General features: G+C 28.1%; 1 protein-coding gene across 2 annotated transcripts in view; it reads left to right on the plus strand.

Annotated features, from left to right (window-relative positions):
• Positions 1 to 18,652, plus strand: part of LOC148230588 (uncharacterized) — a 164,593-nt gene that overhangs the window by 118,800 nt on the left and 27,141 nt on the right. For both annotated transcript variants that reach the window (XM_088194677.1, XM_088194678.1), the window contains exon 7: positions 15,430 to 15,653. In XM_088194677.1, coding sequence (XP_088050803.1) covers positions 15,430 to 15,653 — 224 coding nt within the window. The remainder of the gene's footprint in view (positions 1 to 15,429; positions 15,654 to 18,652) is intronic.

Here is an 18,652-nt window from a genome sequence, read left to right on the forward strand (position 1 = left end):
GCGTTATTATAGAGGTGCCACTAACGGAGTGTTAAGAAGTTTCCCACGGTGTTTCATTTTAACATAAAAAACATTTTTTTCTTGAAATGCAATTGTTAAAACGCTTTATTAGAAGTCTAACTAGCATTTTTTTCTTAATAATATTGTACGAAAATCTCTAATTGTAAATATAGGAGTGGTTTAATTCATAAACCACATAATAGTGACAGTTATAAGATTAGCTGTACAAATTAGTGCTTGTCTGTTACTAGATCATTAGTGGCGTAGTTCAGCATTAAAGATAACCAGCGCAATAAATCAGTGGTATAAGTCGATGGCTATTGACCTAAGAGACCTGGGTTCGAATCCCGTATGGAGTATTTCTCAATTTTTATCGTGTCTAGAGATCGAAATAAATAATTAGTCGGATCGCCTTATTTTTTGACTTGTATTATGGCTGCTCCAAGATAATTGCTAAGCTCTTGACACAATCTAACGATCTAGCTTTTGATCAAATTTGATGATTTTGAATCTATTTGCCTGAAAGTTTGAATTTGCGGTACTGATACTTAGTAAATGTAACTATGCTCCCATCAGAATACGCAACTGCAATAAATGTATGACGCAAAATTTTTACTTTGTACAAAATATCACCTACCCTCTTTTTCCATCGTCAAAGGGGCCAATTATACCGTACAATCTAAAACATAAAAATAGTTTTAACCGTACGATACAATACGTTGATTCAAGTAATTTGGTTGTTGATTGTGACAAATATTTATTTTTGTTATTTTGTACGTTATAGTGATGCAAGTAAAAAAATATGCTTCGCGTTATCTGGCTTTTTGTGAGTTTTTAAATCGTACGCGATTGCGTTTCAGAACTTTTTTATCGACTTCTACGGGTATATTTTTTGTTTGCCATAGCTTAAGTATGTTTTATATTGTAATTTGTTGTACTAGTTATACCAAATTATTTTATATATGAGAATACGTACTTTTGTATGAGAATTTCGTAGCGAAAGGGTTAATCCTAATAGACAGAAGCTCGATGTCGGCCTTCAATAAAGAAAAATATAATAATAATTTTAGTAAGGCGTATATTATTTATATTTATCTATACATTTTAGATCAAAGGAGATTAGACGTCTTAAAGTATGGTATTGGTGATGGATGTTGAGAATATTGAAGATTGAGAGATGCGCATATATTTTCATAGCGAATGACTTTTGGCTATGTGTAAAAAGCAGTTCTTTGGCTTTATGTCTCGTAGAGAATTGTTGAAAAGAAAAGGAAAAAAAAATGTTAATCACCCATAATTACCGCCGAAAAAATACCCTTTGTTTGGAAAGAACGCGCGCTAGACAATATATTCTACTCTGCGAATAAAACTATCGTTCTTCTACCCTTCGGTTACCGATCGCCTGAGTGGCCATTTGAACCGTTTCTATTTTAAAGCGTGAACATTTCGTGGGTTTGTCCAAAAAACGACGCAATTGGTTCGCAAACATTTACATCTGTGTTTTGTCAGAGCTGTCTTAAACCAGCATTATAAAATGAAAGACATATGGTCACCGAAAAGTCACACCCGTTCAGTCTTAAAACCCGCTATGTTGGATTAACCAAGTAATGACTGCAACATTAGTAAGAAAGTATAAAAGTTTTATTATGATTTTTTTACATAAAAAAAGTATACGAACATATTTTTTTATCTTACCCTTCATGTTATATTTGTTACATTTTTTCTATTTAATATTCGACACGCCTCCCCTTTTGTCCGTTAACATGGGTCATGGCTAACGTCAGATCTGCGATTATGGGTCAGACTCAAGGTCTCCGAGATGACATTGTGCACGTGAACTCTTTCACGTGACACTTGAGAAGGATGCCAAGGGGGAAATTGACGAGGAAATTAAACTGACATGTCACGTGCTGTTGTAGCGCGTAAATTCTGCATCTTGTCGCAAGTAATTTTATGACAGTCATAAAGATCTTTTCAAAACCAATTTAACGGTTCGGACGATAAAAGAAGCGAAAACAATTATTATTCCACGGAGGAGAAAATATGTAATTACTTAATTTTATGTCTCCTTTCCGTCGTCAGATTGTTTTGTTGGCATATCGTATTTTTTTGACAGTTAATACCATGTAATATAAAGATAGCGTTTCGTTATGGTTGAAAAATTATATACATATATTATATTTATTTATCGATTGATATTAGCTACTTTACCAAACGTATGTAAATAAAAAATATAGTATCAAATAAAATATAAAAATTCAATTTGTGTGTGATACCATTATTACACCACATATGTATTAAGGCACAACACATACGTATAATATTATTAGTATTATTTTCACTTTTAAATTTAGTATTTATGTCCTAATACTTAATAACATATTTTCTCACATCTCTGTTTTGAGGATACATTAACAATTAGTATATATAATAAATTCATATTATATTAAATACAACTCCCTTTACCGAATTCTGCAGCATTATTAATTCTGTTTTATTTGCTTATATCAACTTATTTCTTATATTTTTTTTATTGTATAATTACAGTGGTCTTTATAAATTAATATTTGTTTGTACATATAATGCTATGATATTAAATTGAAGCACTCGTTCAAGATTGATTTGGATTACAATTTTAAAGGGTCGAGACAATAAAGGATCCTTAAAGGCAATTGAGCATTCAATTAATGTAAAAGCTATTTGGGTAGCTTTTGGATGAGTTAAAAATAAATATTATATTGAACAAAGACCTTAAATATATAATATTGATTTATCTGTTTAATATTGTTATAAATGTATTTTATTTCGCTTCAAACGTTTGTGAAATCGATATAAGCATTTCATTCTTGTTTCCTTTGACGAAAACTTTCAATTCGTCATTGTCAACAAAAGCGAGACTTCTTTGACCCTCTTCATCTTCAAGAGTCACATCTAATTTCCTAATCCATTCAAAATAACATCACCCTACACGTTCTTGTGATTGTGGTTTTCTCACCTTTTCTGTGTATAGTTTAATTAAACATTGTTGAAAATATATCGTTATCAGCTATGTAAATTTTCTTCGCCTCTGAGAGCAATGTATTTCCTTACCCTTTATTTTTATTCAATCTCCCTGGAGTCATTTATACAAGAAAAATACGATATCATTATTTATATCAAAATGTTGATTTAAAACGATTATTTTTCTATTTATCGTGCGTGGGAATATTCAACTTTGTTATTTAAAGTCACTTAAGTTTTTATTTACATATAATATTAATTCATAGAGCTTAACTTCTAATTCGGAGACAAAAGCTTTTGCACATTTCGAATTTATGATTCAGGAGTAGGTATTGTGAAATACGTTTAAGTTTATTTTGTCTTCAAAGGAATATAAAACAATGATATAATGTCTTTGTGTTTTTGATTGCATTATAATAATGCCAAGACAATTTAACTTTTCTATTATATTTTATTTATTCTAGATATATAATACATATACATATATATTATAAATAATATCTAAAGATATACTATTAATTAGAAACGCAACTTAATATTTTTATATAATTTTCAAGTAAATTATTCCTAAAATTCATATATTAATATGTATGATATTTTTAAAGATTAAGAAATATCATATAATTATGTCTAAGCGTTCATTTTTACTCTAAACATAACTAACATACACTTATAGTTATTTTATTACTTATATATTTCACTATTATTACATCTTTGTTCAAAAGATTGGTACTGTCTTTTAGACTTAAAACATGGTTTAAACAAAAAAACTTCACTGATTCAAATTTTATTTTTCAATAATATTTGAATTAGGGGATTTAAAAAAACAGATGAAAAAATATGTGGTGTAAGCCGGTGCATTAACATAAGGAAGCTGCAGGTTTTGCTTTGGATGCTTCAGTTTGCATGACTTAATATATATGATTTAAGGCTCGTCACATTGGGTGTCGTTAATGAAATTTGTGGTTGTGAAGGTTTCGTGGAAGGTCTGAAATATTCAATAAATTCGACGACTCTTCATAGTTTTTAGATTTTAGTTTATCGAAGAAGGTTTTGAATAAGGTCTGTGGTCTTACAATTAAACTCTAGGTAACTCTTGATTCTAGTTTTTTTGATAAAATTTATTAACACACCAAACAGTAATTTCTATTGCTACGAGTTAGCTGCGACTCGGGTGAAGATCGATATTACTTGTGTCTTGACGTACAGTATAGTACTGCTATAATATGATGTACATAATAACAAAGAAGGCATCTCTATTTATAACATTATATTAATAAAAAATGCGAATAAACAAGGAGACGTAATTTTATTTTAAAATTCGCTGCTGTCTAAATTTCGCTAAAATTTAATTCATTGTTTAGATTTTTACACAAAAAGTTGTCTTCTATCGCCTCAAATGACACCCGCATCGTTTACAACACCCTGTTCATTAGTTTATATCTCTTTCCCTGTCCGGTGCAATGAGCCATTGAGTTTTGTACAGTATTTATACAGTGTAATATAAACAGCCCTTTTCTCGAAATGGCACATTTGTTAACCCATTTGACACGAGCGTGTCGGGCATCTCGTCCAGGTACAGACTTGGGAGGCAGAAGCGGAAACGTGGGCGTTCTGTTTAATGGACCAGCCAAGTATTTGTTTGATGGCGCAGATTACGCCCGGGGAAAAAATATATTCGTCTCTGGATTTTTAGTGAAAACGCGCAAATTAATACTTAGGAATTTTGCAGTGGATACACATATGTAGAAATGTATATTATACAATTAAATAAATATGTAGAATATTTTAAAAATATTCTTGTCAATAAATTTTGTTAAATCTAAATTTTATAATAAAATCTTAATTTTAATCAAAGTAAAACAGATTATATTTAAAATTCGCTGTAAATAGAAATTGTACTTATTTGTAACATTTCAAATCAAAAATCAAAAAGAACAACTTTTCTACTTGAAAACGTTAAGAACCCCTAATTCCAAGTTAATGAAATTTAGTTAAAAGTTTACTTGAAACATTCGTCGAATGGTAAATGGATTTTAAACTTTCGTCAATAAGTATCAGCGAGTTTAGAAATAAATACACGGTATGCTAGACTAGGGCGTAAATAATGATGAAAGAAATCGATGATTATTAATTACAAGAAATTTACGTAAAAATAAATATTATGATAAATTATTATTGCGTTACAAAAAAAATCGTGTGGTTTTTGTTCAAGTTTAATACAGTGACTTATTACAATTTTTTGGAACCCGCCAGGCTCATGTTTTAATATTTATCATAAAACTTTTAATTTGTGATTTTAATTTAAATTTTAAAATGTCTACCGAACCGAAGATGATTCAAAAATGTTTAATTATAAATCGGATCAAAGGCTGCAGAATAATTTTGTAAGCTATGATAGCGTTTGAAGAAGATATGCTAAAATAACGAACTGAAAAAAAGTCTTACAAAAGATCCTTGAAGGATATACCACTTTCATAATGCCTCTCGGTTTTTTATAACATAGAAGTAAAAAACTCTGTCAAAAAAAGCAATAATATAGTGATAAGAATTCTCGTATCAATTTGTTTACGTTTTAACCTATTAGGAAAGTCATGAAAGCTTAGCTCATAGATTCAGATTGTATTTTTTATGTGAAAATGTTCTTTGTAATTACAACGTGGGACATAATATTTTGCAAACATACAAAAGACTCGGTGAAATAGCTCAATATAATTAATTGTTGGTATTCATCATGAGAGCTTACTATAATAAGTTAGGTTTTCAAACTAGCAAAAACTTCTACATATGTATAATCGTGAAATGTAAAAATATTTACAAAAAGCTATAAATAATTATAAAAACAAATTGTTTAAATTTCTCTCAAATAAAGTTGTAAAGCTAAATTATGTTGGTTTTGGAACAACTTTCATGGAATAAAAGTTTTAATAAAGCAAAACGTAAATATGAGATTCGTCACTGCTTAGTACAGGGGTCGCCAAACTTATTTTGTAAAGGGCCAGATCGTAAATATTATAAGCTCGGCGGGTCAGGAAGCAAAATTGAAGTATATTTCGAATAAAAAGATTTTTTTTTTAATTTTTGAATTCATTGTAAGTTTTATCTATAAGCACATTTAAAATGAGTTGATTAAGAAATCTCATGATATCTGCAGTAAAGATTAATTTATTTTATATTAGCAACTGTTGTCTGATTTTTGTTGAGAAAAATTTTAATAGCTTTTCTTAGTTCAAAAAATCTCAACTCAACTAAGCTATCTAACTGCTGTGTGGTAGAGCAAATTAGGATATTCAGTTTTTATTTCTGATAAAACGACGGTTAAATTAACGAGATCAAATAAAGTTCTGACAAAACTGGTTCAATAACATATAATTTATTGAGATTTCACCCACAAAAAAATTGACTATTGATGTTACTCACAATGTGCTCAACCTATCTAGGAACTGTTCTCGCCGAAAATCTTATAAATTGTAATAAATATATTTTTTCGGCTGGATCAATCAAATATGACCTAATTAACTTAGCATTGCTAAATGGATATCCAGTATTAATTAATAAATGAACTACACAGAAAATTCCATTTTAAACTTTACAACTTTTCTGATCGTTGTTTTTCTGTGAGTTGTGAATGCCGTTTTGAGTGCTTAGACGTATGGTAATGACAATGTATTTTACATTAACAAGAAAACATTACATTAACAAGAAAACAAGACAATAGCGTAAAGAATGTGATCACACAAAAGCCCTCTGTACGACCAGAAAGAATCACATAAATAACACGTACTGTAAATATTCTCCGTCATTAAAAGAATATTTATTTTTTGCGAAACAATAAATCAACAGATCTACAAGATTCCTGTTGCAGTATACGACCTTGGACAATGCCCATCAAGCAAATGTCACTTTCTAAAGGCGTATACCTATTTCGCTGTTCTAAGAAACGAGTACATCTATTGATTGTACGAGAACTGCATGATTGAGATTTTTCAGCAAGCTTTGTAGCCCTTAGTTTTTAAGATTAAGAGAAAGAGTCACAAGTAGTCACTCGCAGACTCCGGCAGACACAGATAAGGTTTTGATTTTTTTTTACAAATATGATAAATGAAATTATTAGCTCATTATATAGTTTGCCACATTTTTTATTTAGAAATAATTGTATTTTAATAAAAAGCAGGCCATTATCGTGGCATTGAATAATCAGCTGGTATGTATAAACATTATGATCTTGACTTTTGTACTACTGTATATGAATTGCACTGAAGGAAAATCACAGTTATTTGCTGTAAAGTAAATGTATATAAATTAAACCACATCAGTGGCTTTAAATTATTTCAATTAAGCAGTCATTTGAAATCGCCGCTTTTGTAGTATTTTTACTGAAATAAACTTTTTAAAATTGGATTTGTGTTTATTTTAATTCTAAATACGAACGGAAAACTAATTAAAAACGAACGAAGAGCGCACACGTAACTTTATTGAAGCCGATGCGTAAAACATAGAAACGTGAAGAACGTCAAGTATTTGCTTTTATCGCTCTGCTGTTAGGAAATGCCGCGGGTTTTACCCGTAAATCCCATTGACTTTGGAATTAAGGGTGCCTTATCTTCGGCAAACTTGCGGCAAAGATTAAGGCACCGGCAGACGAATACCCGCACAGACTCTTCGCAAAATTTGTTGACCTATGTATGTATACATACATATAGGTAAAAAGGACTAGCGGCTCGGAAACCTAACCATTTTATAAATAAATTTACGGTTTACCAACCTCCAGCTCTATAACATTGATCCGACGCATCGATACTTTGGAAAGGATATTTATCAAAAAGGGTGATTTGTTTTTTTTACGAATTTTTGACTCTATAAAGTAAATTATATCAGGCTTGAATACATTTAATTTATTTAAACAATAAAAGAAAAAGCCCTTTGAATAGAAGACAATGAATATTAAAGAAAATATTTTAGTGGTATAGAAAAATGTGTCAAGGAAAAGTTATATAAAGAACCCGTTAATGTAAAGCAGAAAATGTGGAAGTTTATATAAAACATAATTCCGTTTATAGTTAAGCATCTTTATTTTGTACTGAATTATATATAAAATAATACGCATATAAAAAATAAGTTTAACAACACTATAGCGATAGTTTTTTAAGTATCTATTTAAGATATTTATTATGTGCTCATAAATCTTATTTTAATTAAACATCAAAAATATATTTTACATTTTTTTTAGTTTATCAAGGCGCCATGAATATTTGTTTGCTTATATAGTACAAACGTAAATAAACACGCGTCTGTGGTCTGAGTGGCATAAGTGAAAATTTTCTTTATTTCGCACAAAACAAGGGAATTGTTCGTGGGAAAAATTGCCGTTGAGGATTATCCCTAATGCCCTTTTAGAGTCAGCGCTTTCACGCGTCTCACTTTCTGTGCTTATTGTGCGAAAAAAAAGAGACTAAAAAATATGAACGAGCAATTTAATATAAGTTATCTATGACTTCTCAATTTCTCTTTCATCTACACCATATAAATACATATATGGCTATTTGAGATACCCTGTAATTAGCGATGTAATTCGAAACATAAGACGTTCATAAAACAACTTTTCTTAGATGCCAGATGGTTCATTTCTCACAGAAAGTTTTTCAAGATAAAAAATACACATTTAGTAAAGACACTCGCAAAAAATTCTTTCACGATTTATCCTCCGCGGCTAAATTGGCCGATTATTTCTTAAGGGTTTTGCTTTTAAAAAAGCTCGAAAAAGAGAATAATAAATAAACGATAAATATTTCCTGTGGGCGGACGTGCGAACACTATCAAAGCAAATCTAAGGATCAAGTGTGAGAGAGGTCATTTAAACTTATCGTTAAAAAATTATGTATAATTTAGGGCTAAGTTGAAACCGCAAATTTAACTCAACGCTCCGTTACAATTTGTTGTACAAATAACACGCATCAAAATTGGGTTGTGAATTTTGCTTTATTATTTTTTTTTATGAAAAAAATATTGATATGATTATTATAACAGGTTATTATAATAATTTATCATTAACTTAATATGTCTTAGATTTTTTAAAATATATTATAAGCCATATGCAAGTATTTTAGTATATAAAATTGTATTACTTTCAGGAACAAAATTAAGACATTAAGATGATAATATCCGTAGGATATAAATAATTTACTTCAAGAAGGATTTCTCATATCAGATAAGGTGGCACAAAAATATTCAAAGGAACTGTTAAATGCTTTAAGACTTAATATTATTACATGAAACGGAGTCGAAACTAATAAATGTTGCTAGAGCGCAGCACTTAAGCTCGAGCTCTAATCTAAGTGACTTAGCTAGCGAAAGAAGGTATGTATATTATATATAAGAAATAAGTGTACTGAATAGGTTAAAAATGCAAATACCTAATTTTATAATACATCAATGATAATTTAAGAAACATTTTTATTTAAAGATAAATTCATATTTAAAACATCTTTATTATAAAATAATTGACAGGAGATAGCTATTCAAAGAATTATTTCAGTAGTTATTATTATTAATAATTTGTTGTAATAAGTATTAATATTTAAGGTCTAAAAATAAAAAAGCTATTGCCTTTGATATAATATTTATTATAATTTCTGTGTTATTTTACATATTTACGTGTTACATATTTTATTTTTTAATTTTCCTGGCATTATTATATATTTCAAAGTTTGCCAAAAGTATTGGCTATTTTTCAGCTCAAATATTAATAAATAATATAAACACATTGTGGATGAAAAATCTAATTGTATATTTATTTAAAATTTTTGCTGTATATAATATTAATATAGTATTCGTAGAATGAACTTTTTCTTAGTAAATGTAATATTAAATTTCTTAATTTTACTAACCAGATAGACCAGTGGTATAAGTCGGTGACTATAACTTGAAAGACCTAGCTTCGAATCTTATTTAGAATCTAGTATTTAAATTTCTATCGTGTCAGGGAGATTGGAATTAGTGATTATTATATTAGCATAATCATTGCATATTAAATATATATTGTAAAAAAATAGTGCATAGTGATATTTATTGATTGTAAGCTGCAATAATGTCTACTTTATAATTAATAATATATAATACACTTAGATCTCACTACTTTAAAGAGTTTGATTTTAGTTTGGTGTCTTACTACTGATTGCGTTTATCCTGTTGTAACGCATTGGGCTAGCGTCTAACATATTGCAATGTTTGCTTTAAAATATACAAATATAATTAAATGTTGCATTGATATTTAAAAAATCATTTAATTCTGAAACCGATTAATTTTAAAATATGAGTAAGAATCAGAATCTTTATGGTCATCTGTAACTTATCTTTGACTATGAAATAATAATAAATAAATTTAAATAATTCATTGCATTATACATTATCTTCATAAAATTAATGAGAAAAATATAGCGTATTAAGGTAGAATATATTTTTATAAAATTTGTCGCCATTACAGAGACATTTTGACGTCTTAAATTAATCGAGCGTTTTTGCAAAGTCTTGCATTATGTTTTTTCACATTATCAGCATTTTTAAAATAATAAATTATTATTCCAAAAATAAATTATTTCCCCAAAGAGATACATTTCTAAAATTTACTTTTAAAGTCCGCGTCTATAATTTGGCATGTGAAGGCAACTCACGTACCATTGTGCAGTTTAGATTTGCAAAACTAAAGTTTTAACGTGGATAAATGGCGCGTGACTCGTGCGAAATAAATGCAAATTTTATCAAGTTGGGCCGAAATTAAATTATTGTAAAAACTTAGCACATATTCGTCCAAAGGGATGACTTAGGATGTACGAGGTACTATGAAAGCGACGTGTTTACACTTTGCTCGTGCAAAGTTTACCGCCGCAAAGGATTAGCTCTTGAGAGAGGATTTGCTATTTGTATTGGAAGGACCCTTTACATAACAGCCCTTCAGGTGGACTAACGGCTCACAGGGTGAAAGTGTATGAAAGGACAATTATGGCGATAAGAGGCTGTTGAAAAGATAACCCTTCGATTGGGCGGATACAATCCTGAGGATTATAAATTGTTAATATTAAGTATGATGTAATATATATTTAAGATCAAAAGATAAACTTTAAACATAGAAGAGACAAATTTAAATATAAATATATGGTATTGAGAATATTATAAAAAAATAAGTTACTCTTTTGTGTTAGTTTTTAAAAGTCAACAAAAGAAATTAAAAATAATTTTTATATTTGTTTTTTCTTCTGATAAATGTCATATAAATTATTTATATATATTTTCTTATCGTAATATATAATAGAACAATAACAATAGGATATCGTTGTCTAGATGTCTATTAACAACGTGACAATACAATTCAGCATAGATTAGTTGTTAAAAGCATTCGTACGTAAACGTATTAGCTGAATTACGAGCGCGTAACTCGCGAATTGATTGGTCCTACGTATTAAACATCCGCACCCAGGTATGTGCAGACATGTTGGGTATATGAATAATTGCCTACAGCTTCACATTCAATTTTGCGATGATGATGATAATGAAAATTTAAACAAGGCACACGTGTGATGATTAATTTTCGAGGCAAATAAAATAGTATATATATAGAAATAGAAGAGAATCGGATACGTTTACACGTATCCGATTTCTATATTATAATAATAATATAAAAACGACCGTTGCATTTATTTATATACTAATTAAGGATTATTAAATCATACCACATAAATAAAAAAGCCAATACCTAACTGGAAAAGATCAAAAACGTAATATATGTAGTTTATTTAATGCTTTCGGTTCATTTTATTGGGGTCTTACTAATAAATATTTTAATTAATTTTGTATTTTGTCAGAAGATAAATAAAACAGAATTTTATTAAAATTATGATATTTTTTACTTTTCTTCATAAATTAGTTTGGGAAATAAGCTTCAATGTAATATTTTTCTAATGCTTCTCAAATACTTCCATAATCCCTTTTGATCACTTTTCCCTCGACATGTTACGTTATTGGAAAATATGTTTTCGCATGTTGAAAAATGAACGGTCGATACACATCAATGATATAAATTAACTAAAAGTATTTATTCTCCATAGAAATATAACATTAGAGTGAAAATAATAAGAATCATAATTAAAAATCATTGTTATAATATTCTTTGAAACAATTTTGTCACCGGTCGAGTCAACGAGTCGCGGTTGGGTTTATTTTGATATGTGTAAATATATATATAAATGTGTAATACTAATATTGAAATATATAAAAAAATCGTTTAAATATATGAGTTTCTTTAGTCATACAAAATATTATTAAATAAAGACTGGTGCTAAAAAAATTTTCCTGGGATATTAATTATAAATATACCTTATTTATATCTAAAAGTAGAAAAAAAACTGTCGAATATTTATGCCAAGAAATTCACTGCTGTAATAATTTATTGTTTTAATATAAATATTATTGAATCAGTACAGATAAAACATGATTTATTTAGTTGTATGATGATAAGTATAAATATTTATAAAAGTCTAATCATTTAAGTTTTAAAATATAATTGCAATTAATATTCTATTTGGGATGAAAAAGAAAAACATAACAAAAAATTAACAATCTTGATGATTATATTAATGTTTATTAAAACATTACTTTTTACTACAGTTGTGATTTTGTGGCAAACGTTTCGTTTGACTATATTTCAGATAGGGAAAGCTTTATAAATATTTTGTAAAGCATTTCATTCGTTTTTTGCACAGACAACTTGCTAAAATTAAGGAAATTAAAAAGTTAACCGTTTAAATATTCAGTGCTTGAAAGTAAAGCAAATTCAAGTAAAATTTGCTTTACAATTTTATTTAAAACGGGATGTTAAATATTGTGATTTAGATTTCGATACAAAATTAATAAATGAAATCACTTTTATATGTTAAAATATACCTTTAAGAATTATATAAATTATACAAAAAAATGATTCCTAATTTCAATGTCCCTTATAGCGATATAAATTATTTATTCACGTTATGTATAGTAACATATACATGAAAAGGGTACAATTTATACTGTCCGTATTGCTGTTCCGGAATTGCCTTTGTATTTTGATTGGAATGGATAAAAAACTTCGGTTCAAATGTCTATTTTTAGTGTGATTCTTGCGGTCTCCAATAACGTCCGCCTATGTTTTTTTTGAGAAAGAAAGATCGTTTTGAGGAGAAAAATCGCGTTTGATAAATACAGACGGTTTAAGGGGAAGACGTGAAACTTTTCGATGTGGAACTTTGCCTTTTCCGGATATGGAGAATGTCTTCTCCAAAGACGTTTAACGGCCATTTATTTGAGATGTGAGTCTTACAAGGGCGCTGGCATTCTGCAGGTTTACATATATAAATATATTTTCAAGGCGAAGCAGAAAAAAATATATGTACATATATGGAGGTGTTACGTTGGAGGACTTGTATTCGTGCATACATACTTATATATGAAAAAATATATATGTTAGAGGCTAAAAAATAAATGTATGCTGACTCGGATCGAGGGGAAAATGTGTTGAGGGTAAATAAATATATTCTATTAGCTGGTCCGTGTTGTTTGAGACTTAGGACTAGCAAAATCTTTTGGGTTAGCATTGTGATATTTTATTGGGTCGAAAGGCGTGATTTTTTTTTGAACGGATGTATGAAATTGTATAAATCTGATTAAACTTACGATGAAACAGCTGCAATACAGAATCACATATTTAGATCATAATAGATAGTTAGCCCTAAAGACGAATATGTTTGTAAAATCTCAAATATCGCTATTGAAAAAATATCTAAAAATATTTATTAAAACATTTTAATTAAATTTAAACCATTTTGACCTAATAGGTTACTCCAATGCTCCCCTACGATGGTGAAAAAAACAACACATAGTATTATATCAATTCAAAAGAAAAATATTTAATACTAACGATAGGCAGAAAATCATTAAAAATTGTTTTAAGAGTACTTTATTGACAGTAAGATATTAAGCAACTTAAATTATAATATTAGCAGTTAAATATGAATAGACAATAGATTTCTTAGATATATTTAGGGACAATATTATTATAAAATCATTAATTTTTTTGGCATAAATCTTTATTCTGTAAATATTGATGTATGATATTTAATGTAGTGAATTTTGGTCTTAATCCAATTAATATGATACCAAAAAATTAAAAAAAGCTTATTTAAAGTATTTGATACAAGCAACTTAATAAGCAAGTATGAAAGTTTCATGAGCTAATAGAGCTTAAGATATTGAAAATATAAAGAGTGTATTTATATAGAATTTACATTCAAGTTCTCTTATTTTTTTAATAAATATTAGTAAAATATAAATAAAATATTTACTGAACAATTAATCAAGCTTACATGTTTATTTATTTACAAAAATCCATAACTTTAAATTATTTGTTTATCACCCTATGTCTACATATATTTTAAAAACAGTTTTGGTTTATATATTAGAATTTTTTTTATATAATTATTCAGAGAAAGATCTGTAAAAATATATTATGGCAAACACGACACTGTATTAATTTATTTTATACACATAAAAAATAATTATTCTGTTCACTACTTTAATTGATTGTTAATTGTTTTGTATCCATATCTGCGCACATATTTCATGTAAATATTAACAGAAAAGGAACAGAAAATCTAATTTATCATTGACGTATAATAATTAACGTAACTTTACATGACATAACAAACATTTCAAAGATACACTTGTTAAATCAACACACATTGATATAAATCAAATATTATGACTACAAATGAATACATGAATGAAGCCAATAAGAAATAACTAATTTAGCTTTTCTCATTTTTGTTCAAATTTGTATTTATTTATATGTATAAATACGTACATATATACCATATATGTATGCGTTGTGTAGCGATAAAGTTGCGCGATAATTTAATTAAGCTCAGACAAGTTTTATGTATACGCTAACATATATACGAGTCGTTCAGTTTCAAAACTGGCATTAACACTTTCCGAACCAACACCATTTAACACAATTTTAACAAATACAAAACCATTTTACGTAAGTGGGAAATAAAGAAAGAATGGTGTAAAAAACTCATTAATTTTTTATTGTTTTATAAAATGTATTTTTATAATGTTTTTTTTTTACATATATGTGTTTATTGTATTTAACGAAAAATGTTAAAAGCTGTATTTTATCATTGATGCTGAGTAAATTCAACAATTTATGTCATAAACTCGTTTGTATGAAGCAATAGAGAAATGATTGAATGTATTATATTAACAAGAGTCTCATATATGTACATATGTATTCCTGTTTCAGTATTTTCTAGGACACATATAGAAACCTCATACTAAAATAAGTTGTGTTTGTGTTTGTAATTTAATACGAAAATTGAGTTTCGGTTTTGCTTGTTGCAGAGATCAAATTGGCCCACGCTGCAGGGCGGGTTTGCTCGATGTTGGGCGTAGAGGGTGGACACGCTTTGGGCGGCTCTTTGGGGGTCCTTCGAGCCCTTTACATCCTTGGAGTACGATATCTAACCCTTACGTCCACTTGTGACACGCCATGGGCGGAATGCGCCCTTGCCGACGCTATGGGGACAGCTGCACCGGGCTACGAAGGGTTGGCGCCTTTCGGAAGGGTATGGACCTTTTCCCTTACTATATATTGTGTACGATTGACGGAAACTTATTTAGGAGACGCATTGTTAAATGATTTGTTTTAATGATTAACAATGATCTTTTTAAGCGAAATCAGATATTTAAGTTCAACAAATAGTAATACTAGATTTATTTTGATTAATTTATTAAAAAATATGAAGAATAATAATTTATTAAATATAAGTATCATTTTAATTAATTAGATACGATATTAAAATTAAATTTGCCAATATTTCTATTAATGTTTTTAAAGATTTTTTACATAAAGTTATATCATGTTAAAATAATATTTTATGTAAAGTTTACTATTGATTGCTACAAATATTTATAAGTGAAATTATCCATAATTTAAATATTATTTTTTGTGTTCTAAGTTTGGTCTTTTATTAAAATTGTTTCTCACAAAAATCTACACGTATTTAGAAAAAAATAATAATAATAAATTTAAGATAGGTGCAATATATTAAATTTGGCTCGAATTATTTATGTGGCATGAATATTATTATATGTTTGCAAAAATAATATTGTTTATTGTTAGTATGCTTTTTTAAAAGTATTTTTCGCTCTAAAAAAATCACTTTTATATTTAATTTAGTATTCGTGTCATTAAGAAGAACATGATTTTTCAATTTACTTTCAAGTTGAAGACCTTCTAGAATCATAGCGAACGGTACTGGATTTTAATCCGCTTCATTATCGTTTTCTGGTTCTTTGGCCATATATAAATTTATATTATTAATATCTTTATCATTATCGACAAGTAATTTATTGAAAAAATTTAGACTAAGGTTATCAAATTTTTCTCTAGCAATTTTAATTTAAGACCTTATATCAAAAAGTGTTAATATCCACTTTTTTCGAAATTTGTGTTATTATCGAAATGCGTAGTGCTGGGCATTCCCTACATGCTCCGTTAAAAAAATCGTAAAACCACTATTCTCACAAAAAAATAAGGCAAAAATATTCAACTCGCATTCAATAAAAACTAGAAATATAAGTTTTTTATTCCTATTTTTTATTGAATGCGAGTTGCTTATAACAATAAGAATAGAATTAAGAAAAAAGTTTCTTTTACATAAACAAAATTTAATTTTTTTTGGCATTAAAGTGATACAGTTGGGATTTTTTTAACACTTAATATTTTTATTAAAAAGTTTTTGAATTATTAAAACTAATAAACAAACCATTTCACAATAAAGTTTGTGAAATTTTTTTTTTCACAAAACAATAAAATTTGTGAAAAAATGTTTTATAAAAAAACTTTGAGGGTCAGCGAAACACATGTAATGTCGCTTTTGAACACATCTGACACGCGCCAAGTCAAAGACGAACTGAATTCGGAGAAATATTGTGTCAAGTTGCAACGTCATTAAATTCAGATCAAAATAATTCGTTATACTGAGATCAGTATTCGTTACAATGAAAACATTTTGTATGAAAGTTTTTTGTGGACAAATTGAAGATGCGTTATACTGGAAATTTCGTTATTTTGGTATTCGTTACAAATATATTTCGCTGTATTAAATTTTAAAATAGGTTTGTAAGTCAACTTAATATTAATAAACCAAAAAAATACCAAAATGTTTTCAACATAAAAAATAATATTAAAACGTGACATTTTGTATCATTTAAAAGACTAACTATACACATTTATAAGCTGTGCGTTGGCTAATATATAATATATAGCGTTCCCACTGCGACAGCGTCAATTTGATCGACATTAACTTTCAATCCTCATACATACTAAGGATATATTACACGTTCACGTTTAAAATGTACCTGGTTTATTTACAATTCTTAAAATCTAACAAATATGTGCATTAAATCGGAAGCAATGATAATGTTTATATAATATAAAAATAAAAACTCACTTTTCGGCCTCGGAGCCCGGCGACGGGAATTCAAAATTTGAAGATTTCATTACGAAGATTGTTTTATGATTGTTTATCTAATTTAATCACTGTATTCTTCTTATTCTAAACACATTATGAATACATTTAATTTTCATAGTTATAACACACCTAGTTAATTTGCAATCCGATTATTTATAAGAGGAAAAACTCACTTTTCGACCTCGGAGCCCGTCGCCGGGAATTCAAAATTTGAAGATTTCATTGCAAAGATTGTTTTATGATTGTTTATCTAGTTTGATCAATGTATTCTTTTAATCCTCCATTAATTTTCATGGTTATAACACACCTAGTTAATTTGCAATCCGATTATTTATATTCAGTCAAATGACGAATTAATGAAAATTATTGTCGAGTAGCAAAATTTTATTATTAAATAATAATTATTTAAAACTGTTGTCATGGTACTGTCAGCCATTTTGTTTTATATTTGAATGCTTATTTTTCATTAGTCGAAACAACAGAATGCATTACCGGTGCCTCGGAAAGCAATGAAGTAAATTCAATTTTTATTTTTATTATTATAATTAAATATATTTTATTTGTTCACGTGTATTATTATACACGTGAACAAAGTTAAAAAGTTAAAGTTAGTTAAAATTAAACTCAATTAGCCGCTTATTAGCAGGAAAATGTTTTCAACTACTGTGGGAAGTGGACCGATTTTCATGAAAATACTTGTGCTCATTCCACCCGTGTAAAAATGCGACTCAAAAAATATGTGCTTTGTTGCCTTCATTAAAATTTTAGTGAGAATAATTGGCTTAAATGTAATAATAAAATAAATATGTTATAAATGCAAATATTTCAGTTGACTAGTTTTCGATCCCAGGAACTCATTTTCTGCTTTATTTTTAATTTAATTAGAGCCGCAACTTTACACAATACAAGTAAAATTAATATTTTAAATATATTTGAATCAACTATTACGCATATTTAATTAAAATAAATAAAATTAAAAAAAAACAGGCTTCCTTTAACTAATCAAGACTAATCAATAAACTTATAATCATTTTTTTATCTTCTAAAGCAGTAACTCTGTGCTACTTGGATAATATTAAACATATAAT

This window comes from Plectrocnemia conspersa, unplaced genomic scaffold, assembly GCF_051122295.1.
Source record: "Plectrocnemia conspersa isolate PC_06_02 unplaced genomic scaffold, ASM5112229v1 ptg000010l, whole genome shotgun sequence".
Classification (NCBI taxonomy): Eukaryota; Metazoa; Arthropoda; class Insecta; order Trichoptera; family Polycentropodidae; genus Plectrocnemia; species Plectrocnemia conspersa.